The sequence below is a fragment of the Adiantum capillus-veneris genome, chromosome 3, assembly GCF_014529385.1.
Source record: "Adiantum capillus-veneris isolate H3 chromosome 3, ASM1452938v2, whole genome shotgun sequence".
NCBI classification, from domain to species: domain Eukaryota; kingdom Viridiplantae; phylum Streptophyta; class Polypodiopsida; order Polypodiales; family Pteridaceae; genus Adiantum; species Adiantum capillus-veneris.
Genome location: NC_140933.1, coordinates 46,747,701 through 46,757,304, shown reverse-complemented (window position 1 = coordinate 46,757,304; position 9,604 = coordinate 46,747,701). Strand labels below are relative to the sequence as shown.

Genomic DNA, 9,604 nt, shown 5'->3' with positions numbered 1-9,604 from the left:
GATTTGGGAATGGGATCAACACATGTTAATGTTACAGAAGGCTCTTAAGAAGCTTACATTATAAAAGCTCACGAACCTTAAGGAATAAGGATATCTTGCAAAGGCGTATTAATTTATGCTTGTCTAATTTATGGCTATGCATTTCATGATTGCTTGGCAAACTTATTGTTTCCTTCTTTAATGCACACTATTTGCCCAATCCAATTTGTACTACTAACCTCTCTCTCTCTCTCTCTCTCTCTCTCTCTCTCTCTCTCTATACTTGCTAGGTGATATGAACTATCTATCTTTGGATTACACATTCAATACCTTTACACAATTCCCATTTGCCTAGGGCATGTGTGCACATGAATCCTACCACATCAAAATAAATACACTTTGGACTACCACAATTTATACATTCTTGACATAATAATTGGAAAGAACGCTCCATTGTGCCCTATGGATGCTTTGTCATGTAAGAAGTTTACCATGTCATCTCAAAATTCTCATAATGTCCTTCAATCTTAGCTTCATATCATTCTCTCTATATGTTACACTACGCACCTTCCAAACTCAATGAATTGAAATTGAGGTTTAGAAAGGAAATGTCTTACTTTTGCTCTATCATTGCAAATTTTATTGGGATTGTCTTGGTGTAACGACCACATGGCACCCAACAGATGCTAGGTGGCCACCTAGTATGAAAGCTCTCACCTTGGATCATCTTAGAGGGCTCTCCATAGACCCTCTAAATTAGAGGGCCTTCTAGATTGAGGGGCCCTCTCATGATGGTAAAGCAAACCCACACACCACCTACAATGCATACACAACCAGTACCGTGTTCAATTCTCAAGCTTGGACCCAAAAGCAAGAGTTGTTAAAGAAGATGACATTCCCACAATCTCAGTTAGAAGGCCCTTTTACATCTAGGGAGTGATTGAAAGAACCCCTACATTAAAGGTGCCACAATTCTAGGAACGCTTTTAAAGTGTTTGGAGAAATGTATGGACCAACTTTTTCTCGATCGGAGGACCCTTCACAGTCAAATGCTCATCACAGTCAAATGTAAATGTCTGAATACCTGTTTGATTGTTTCTTGCACGACTTGGGTTACTTCTTGTGCACCCCAAGCTGTTTTGAGAGCTCAGCTGGCCCTTTGTATCAACCTCCTAACCTCTTCAACTTATGACACTTGATGTCGCAAAAATAATGCTCTAGTTACAACCTTGCAGCCTCTTTCAAGAACTACAGAACATGGTGTATAATCTCTTGCAATCACCACACCATGCTAATAGAATGGTGGAGCTTTAAGAGGCTTGTCGGTACTATTTTGCATTGGCATGTGCACCCGAATCTTACATTGTTCAGATGGATAAGATTAGCAAGAGATTGCAAAGAGCAATGCAAAGAATGTGGAGATTTATTTGGTTGATTGAGGATGGAGATGGAGAGGTCAAGTATGGAGAGAGGTATAGAGATAAGAGGAGATGAAAGATTTGCAACAAGCCATTTTAAAGAGGACTAAGATCTACAAGCTATAGCTCTTAGAGAGAGAATGAGGCTAGAAGCGAGGGCCCTTATGGATTATAGACCTACTGGCTATGACCTCTAAACAGAGAAAGTGGAGATATTGAAATGAGAAACTAAGGTAATGCACTGTCAGAGAGAAGGAACTTTGAAACACACAGGGAGTGCAAGCGTCTGCACTTTGAAACACACAACGGAGTGCAAGCGTCTGCACTATATATTCGAACCCCAACTGGTGGGATAGACAATTACCCGTGTTTTTAACAACCATTAAGTGAATACCAATGGAAAAGTCATTTGATCAGTTAAATAAATTGCAGATTAGATGGAAAAATCAACAATAAGGGCCAAATCTCTTACACACGGGTTGACGATGCTACAAATGCTTATTGTAGTGATCATTCAATAACTTACTTCCTGGATAAAGACCATTATAAGGAGAACTCTGATTGTTGGTTCTCAAGCAACTTGTTTAGGTAAGGTGAGACCTTCAATATGCGAACTCAAGCAAGATCAATCAGAGCCACCCTGCCCAATAAGCACCACCCTTTTTCTGCTTTCCACTCATACCCTCTCTGCCAAACAAAAATCTAAGGGAAGGGCAAAAACCTGCAAATGCATGACTTTGAGGCAGGTAAAAGCAGGTCTGCTCTGCAAAGAGCAATGACAAATCCCAAGTTGCCCTGGTTGGATGTAACAAGGACTACACAAGGAACCTACAACATTCTGAATGTGTAGAGGCTTTTGAATATCAATGTGGCAGCAGACCCCCTTGACCAAAAAGCTTCATTGCTTGCACCTGCATCCATGGGAAGCAAAAGAACATAAGTAAATCTCCACAAAGATGTTGGCAGCACCTCATTTACTGGCATTCCTACCATAGCATCATCATCATGATTGTCTTGTGCCTCGAGGTCAAGCTCAATCAACTTAGGCTGGGAAGACAAAACCTTGCATTTGCGCTTTTCAAGCGGTTTGGAGGACAAAAGCTTGTCATTTTGCCCAGATTTCGATCTTCCAAGCTCTTCTAGTTGCTTCCTGCAAAAATGACATGATTACTTGGCATATGTGTTTTGTCTGTGTGTGATCTTCCCAAATAAGAGAAACAAAGTTGTTCAAAAGCTACCATACCACATTTATTCATAAACAGCTTATTCAGGGACTAAATTTATTAGGCATTATACAACCTTTTGTCAGTGCTCAATAATAATGCAGATGAGTATAATCACTTTACCTTTTTTGCACAGGTCCAGGATCAGTGATGCCTTGCTTCCTTTTAAGATCTGTAAGTCCATGCTCCGTCTTAGTCAAATGGTTTGATTTTGATTCGCTGGTGCTTCGACTTTTTGAAGTTGAGCTGGGTTTGACATTCTCTGCAATACAAATCGTAGATTTAGATATTCAAGGAATGACGCTTGTGCTTGTCATCGATGGATAGTTTTCACATACCCTTGCTTTCATCAGCTAGACATGCAAGAAATCTGATTCCCTGAGATTGAAACTTGGTAGTCACCTTATCTGCATTGCTTTGAATAGCAGGTCAAAGTCAGTTTGTCAGATGTGAGAGCATAGAATGCGCAGAACAAAGAGCTCAAACAAACATTTCTATGACTCTCACTGATGTGCAGAAATGCCATGCATCTACAATTAATGCATGATTAACCTGAATGTGATAGCAGAACAAGAGCCCAAACAAGCATCTCGCTGATGTTGTGCAGAAACAACATGCATCTACAATTAGAGCACGATTTGAGCTGAATGTGAGGCTCGTCCTCTTTTCTCTTTTATCAACACTCATTAAAATTTCTGAAAAAGCAGTCTTCTTTCCTCCAACGGATTGGTTTTCCTAATTTTATGCATGCCATCTCTATAGCTGACAATTTTGATGTGCAATTTTGTCACAATTTGGCACGAGAGTGTACAGCAGCTACCTTAGAACATTTTTTAGTCCTTTCACAGACATGATTCTGACCGGTTTTTCCCGTTTAGTTGAGAGATTTTCCTCAGAACACATATTCTGAGATACCCTTCCTTTCTGTAGAAAAGACAGCCCAGTTGACAGGTTCCTGGTAACAAAAACCTAGGCATGAGCTAAATCAAGGATTTGCAAAGGTCTTTGGATTAAGCTTCCAACTTCAACAAACGCACCCCCCCTTGAGCTCTGCTCGTTGTGATCTATATTTTTGTCGCATTGCCTGAAAAACAAGGCACCTTGTCAAATGTTTGTGCATTAGACAGTGTCATGAAGAGCAGTGTTAGGATACTTACACCACTGTGATATTGACAATAGTCACCATGCTGCCTGAAACATTATTGATGTTTTATATCAGTCATTTGTAGAAACCTTTGCATGATCAAAATGCTTCATTCACATTATGAAAAGATAGAAACACATAATCATTGAACTTCTAAGGTTCAAAACTTCTGAGGAGGAAAATTAGAATATAAGAAGCAAACAAAAGTGAGATATAATCATAAAAGACATCACAAGACGAGCTCCTGTCAAGAAGAAATCAGCTGTCTTAAAAATGTAACTGTTAAGATTTAGAACTAGAAAGCCAAGAGATGGAGCATGAAAATCAGCTCAGTTTTACAATTCACAATAAATTCAAGCCAATCCAGGTAAAATAGCATGCAAGGTTTTCAACACATCAAACGCACCCAGATCAGCAACAAACACAACAAATACACCCCTCGTGGAAAGAGGCCTTTCTTCATCAAATTTTTCTCGATCAAGTCGTTAAACTACTTACAATAAGCATGCATGAGAAACAAATCTCAAGTCAAAACCATACCGATTAACTACGGCAGTGCAAGGAGCACCATCTTTTCTTTTCCCCTTGCAGACAGAGAAGTCAACAGATGTCCCCAACTTTAGAAGCTGATCACTTGCAGATATGTTAAGGCTTAATTCCTTTCTCTGGAAAACGACAAACAGAAGACTGATTAAAGGCAAGGTTTGAAGCAGAAATAATGCCTAGATGTATTTACTCTTCAAGGCCACCTTATCATCCCGTCGTACTTTTGCATTGAATATGGCAAGAATGCAACCTGCAGGCTCCTTGTAATGATGTGAGAAGGCCTCTCCAAACAAGAATACTGAGATCATCGTAGAATCCAATGAAGCAATCTTCCATATGGTAAAACTTTGACCAGTTGAGCTCACTTTGGGAGTCCCTTTTCCAGCTAAGACGCCTATGGTTGCCCATGACCCGCTGATGTTCTCACTCATTGTGGCAATTCTGCAAAGCCAAAAAAAAGGCCAACAAAAACACAGTGAAAAAATGTATCATGTAATGGGCTCTTTATGTTCATTTGTTTGCTGCATGCACTACCTCGCATGCATGCAGCAATAACTGAGTAGCTAATTAATTTGAATTTCATGATGTGCAATGGATTTCATCCAGATGTTTGCTCTTTTTTCTGTAAAAAATATGTAACTTGACACTCACCACATGGAGGTGGACAAACATGAATCATAAGCATCTTTCCCCTGGCAATTTTGATAATTGCATTTCATTGGTGAAGACAGTATTCCCATTTTGCCTAAGGATGCTTATAACAGAGTTGAAGGACTATAGTTGTGTTGTGATACATCGAAAGGTTCTTTAAGAAAGAAAAGGGATAATTGCAGCAAGTCCATTATACTGTTGTTGGGATCTGCATAGCCATGTGAACAAACATGACTTTGGCAGCCACTGAATACGAGTTTCCAACACACTGCTCTCCTCTCGATGTCTGCTCCTTGGTGATTGAGTAGTGCTGTGGCTTACTTGATTTGGCAGGACAGTATGGAAACTAAGGGCGATGAATGGGATCCATGAGCAGTAGTCCACTTTCCTTAAAATCAGGAAAGGTACCTCAAATACACAGGATCACAATGTACCCAAAGCATTTTTGAAAGATAATTGACAAAAAGATTGTAGCAAGTTTATTTTTAAGGTAGGCTTTCCACTTCTGTTTAGCATTACTCATGGGCATCAAAAGTACCTACAGGTTAAACTCGAGTTGCTACTTGGCGATGATATGATGATGTGGGATACCCTAGTAATGACATGAAGATGTAGGACCTTGACATGGATGACCTATACAACTAATGAACTTCTTTTGATGAGCTACTGCTCACTGTTTCATTAGCCTTTGAACTCAAAAATACAGCAATGTCAATTTCATAAGTTCATTCCACAGGATTACAGACAAAATGCACACACTCGTGGATAACAAATGGATGCATTGTCATAACTTCTCAGTCCTCTCTTGTAACTTGTTCTACATGCCAAAACTCATGCTATTTGTGAGTAATTTCCGATATATAAACGAATCAAAAAGTGTCAGTTGCGATGGACATTACTTGATAGCTTGCAGAGGCACAAAACGAAGATCCAACAACTGATTGTTCAAGGAACTTTGAGAAACCAATCTGTTTCTGCAGCATAGCAAGAAAAATCCAAGAAATTATTTGAAAATCATAGTGAGCTACCAATAGACTTAAAGAAAATGAAATCCATCAATCACCTGTGAAGATAATCAGTGCTATCATAGCAGTGAATCAAGTCTACACTTGAGTCTTATGAAAAGACATTTGACTATCAACACGGGGCAGCCTCGATGTAATAAGTCTGCTATTGCTTGTAAGAAGTTAAGAGGCACCATTCTTAAGTTTAGGTCTACCATTCTTAAGCCTCGATGCTATTGCTTGTGCTACGAGCAACACCCAACATTTAGCGTAGTCACATAAGCACATACGTACAAGTTGATTCCATACCGTATCTTCGTACAGCACAAAAATCGTAGGTATGAATTTTTACTTTAGTCGTGCATTTCCATTGCTTGTGGCTGGGATACTTGGGTGTCTTTGTCCCTCTACAATATTATTACTAGAAGTGTCAACTAAGCTCCACAATGATTGATATGCTCTATACTAAGGACTTTTGGCGTGCAATCAAATCATACAATTATACCACTACTTAAGAGTGGAGACCCACTACTCCCAAGAGTTACGGGACCATCATGATTGTTCATCTATTGGCCAAGATATATGGCTCTACTTTAGAGTAGAGCTTTATGTATTTCAACAAAGTTTGAGGACATTAGATCGAATGGTCTGACTTTAGCCAAGAATATAGAACTTTGGGCCACATTTTACCTTGAGAGCAATAATTGAGGAGGGTTGGACACACGAAAACGGGATCTATGATTGATTGGTGGATCTCTGCAAAGCTTTTGTTACAACGTCACATGCAATGAGTGATGAGAGGGATGGAGGATATTGGTGTCTCAAGTGCGAGCCACTGGGGTATATCCAATTTTGTTAGATGTACCATTAGGGTAAAGCAAGGATATTTGCTTCTCCTAATGCTTTTTGGGCTTTACATAGATGAGGTTTTCAGATATATCGAGGGAGGAGGGACAGGAACTACATTAGCTAGGGTGTTGTGTCACATGCGCATTGGACTTAAGGCACGTGGGCAAGCTACTATTGTAGGTCAACATCAGTCTTAGTTAGCTTAGGATCTAGCCTTGCGTCTGTGAGCCTAAAGGAAGGACGTGCATGATCAAGTGGGTCATAGTTGCATACTCTCACTTGCAGAGGACAGTCAGTTAAACATAAAGGCATATGAACAGGCACTTAAGTCAACATTTATAAAAAGGAGGTAGGGCAAATGGCAAAAAAACCTACAAAAGAGTCACTTGGCCTTCAATTTATAGGACATCAAACCTAATAGCTGCAAGGGCATCCAAACCCCACAACACCTCAACAACTAGCGTTTCCATCGCTAGCACCCCAACATCATTAGCATTTTTGCATCAGATAAACACCAACGTTTTGCAATTTATCCACATGAAGTATTCAACATCAACTTTCAACATTTAGCCATTGTATCAACATTGTGCAAGTAATCTAAAGCAAGTACTTGCTTTGGCAATACAGCAAGGGGGTCCTTGAGGGTCGACATGCGGTGTCGTCTCTCTTTTCTCTCTGTGCCTCTTTCATTGTGTTCAATTCTTTCAAGTGAAAGTAAAGTAACCTTGTGTTTGTGCGAAGTACTAGATCAGACTTAGAATCTTTGTACCCTTTCCTGCACCTGACATGTTGACATCTATATTGTTATATGAAGTTTATATTGCACTTATATCAATAATCAAACTCACCCAACACAGTTGCAATCCTTAGAAACCTTGAGCACAGATAGTGATCTTTGGGTGGACTTGCAAAAGACCAAAGTCGTGGTCTCAAACACCTCAAAAATGTGGGGTGAAAAGATTTGCATATCCGTTTAAGGAGCAATTTCAATCCAGTTATAAAAGAATATTGTGGACCATCTCAACTATTAACACTTGAGGAGGAAGGCAGATTATTTCGCTGATGCTTAATCCTTGAGCACTCTGTTCCTTGAGTTGCCATGCTTCTAAATTTTGCCTCCACAAGGTTAGGCATTTGTCTGGTATGTACTACTGTAGTATCAATTTGTGTTTATTATGATTAAGGAATTTCTGTGATCATTAAACAATATATGCCTTATAAGAATGGTTTAACTATAACCTTTATTCGTAAGACTATCTATTTGCAGAATCCTCCTTAAGAACGAACATAGACTACTGCTATTTATATGCAGGAACATTTTCAAGCTTGACATGCATTCAATGTATGCCTTCGAGCAATGAGATAGTTCAGCAGCTTCATCTACAACCAAGTGCACTACAACACGGTTTATTCTAAAGTTTGTGGATGATAACAGAGTAATACCTGATTCTCAATCTTGAATGCAGCTCGACTTCGATATGATTAGCCGTATCAAGGGGGCGAAAACGGGGGTGAGAATTGGGAACGCTTGTGCGATAACTATATTGGGGAGGGCATGGGGGTGCAGTTTTTGGAGGCAGCTTCACCACCTCCCGAAAAGCCTCCATGCTTGCTTTTTGATGGTGATCATCATCGTCTGACGCATATCCTGCAAACACCAAGTATGCTTCGTTTTCTAGTGACCAAACAGGCAATTGCAAAAAAGCTAGGCACTTGTCAGAGGAGAATGAATACATTGGAAAGTGCCTCACCAAAAACTTCAGCAAGAGCCGATCGAACAGCTAGTGGAGTAGTAGCCCTGCTATCCGGAGACGTGGTATCTACGTGCAAGTACGGTAAGCGGGAGGGTTGCTAAGAAGCGAGCGATTAATCAGAAAGAAGCTTACCAGAGCGAGAGGGCGAAGATGGCGGGGTTTCTGGAACACTTTGAAAGGCCAGAAGCAGCTCCAGCTCGTCATCGCTCGCCATTGCGCGCACGAGAGACAGGAATGTGCAGCGCGGGAAGCTTTCAAAAGCGTCTACTTGGGAGTATATTGGTGAGAGCTCAAAGGAGGTATACCCTCGCCACTATCTTACACACCCGTCAATGAAGGGTGCGAAGCGGCTTTGATCCCAGCCGTTCAATCTTTGGTGAACTCGGGATGAACTAAGGGTGAACTTGGGGCAAAAATGGTGCCATGTGTTCACTCCTAGTTCACTCGTCTCACGCGGTGTGGGTCGAACTCGAGACCTCTCGGTTGACACACGAATGCCTTACCACCACGCTAACGCGTGTCATTGTCCATGTTGGCATGGCACATGATCACACCCTAGTTTACCCGCCCCCAATTCACCCTCAATTCATCCCAAGTTCACTGCATGATCCGACGGTTGAAATTAAAGCTGCCTCGCCCCGCCAAATTTAGGCCCTAGATCCCCTCTAAGCCATATGGCCGTGCCATATAGTGACGGGAGTATACCCGCTAAAATTTTCCAAAACCAATCCTCGCAATAACACATCCTTAGGCTGCTTAAACATCGCTTGCCCAAGCTTGGGCACGTAGACGTGGAAGCCAGCAAGCATTGGTGGACGGGCATTGGACCATAGAGCGGGCAGCCAGAAGCCCATGCCGCCCAAGGTTGGGCGGTGAGTAAGCTGGTGACAACGAGTCACCAGCTCACATGAAAGGGTGTTTCCAACCAATGTGCTATGTAGGCTTTTTGACAGGCATGCAGAGTTTCATACGTTTGATGTGTAAAGAATGCATGTCTGACCTGAAAAGGGATGGGCATGCAGCCCTTGAATCCAGA

At 41.1% G+C, this 9,604-nt stretch overlaps 1 protein-coding gene across 1 annotated transcript; it reads right to left on the bottom strand.

Moving 5' to 3' along the window:
* Positions 1 to 1,796: 1,796 nt before the first annotated feature.
* Positions 1,797 to 8,857, bottom strand: MCM10 (minichromosome maintenance 10). The gene is made up of 13 exons (XM_086508547.1): positions 8,701 to 8,857; positions 8,566 to 8,634; positions 8,258 to 8,462; positions 5,861 to 5,935; positions 4,514 to 4,751; positions 4,305 to 4,429; positions 3,778 to 3,811; positions 3,658 to 3,704; positions 3,441 to 3,575; positions 2,959 to 3,035; positions 2,744 to 2,882; positions 2,388 to 2,547; positions 1,797 to 2,308 (listed from the first exon to the last, which is right to left on the bottom strand). Exons 1-13 carry the CDS (start codon positions 8,780 to 8,782, stop codon positions 2,261 to 2,263), a joined length of 1,434 nt encoding a protein of 477 aa, XP_086364673.1. The 5' UTR covers positions 8,783 to 8,857; the 3' UTR covers positions 1,797 to 2,260.
* Between the last annotated feature and the right edge of the window lie 747 nt (positions 8,858 to 9,604).

Bases quoted from the DNA above. Each gene is read 5' to 3' on its own strand.
- MCM10 (XM_086508547.1), bottom strand. From the start codon at position 8,782: ATGGCGAGCGATGACGAGCTGGAGCTGCTTCTGGCCTTTCAAAGTGTT. The intron at 2,548-2,743 runs GTAAAGTGATTA...TCATTTTTGCAG, and splicing joins CCTGGACCTGTGCAAAAAAG to GAAGCAACTAGAAGAGCTTG. The intron at 2,309-2,387 runs GTAGGAATGCCA...CCATGGATGCAG, and splicing joins ATCATGATGATGATGCTATG to GTGCAAGCAATGAAGCTTTT.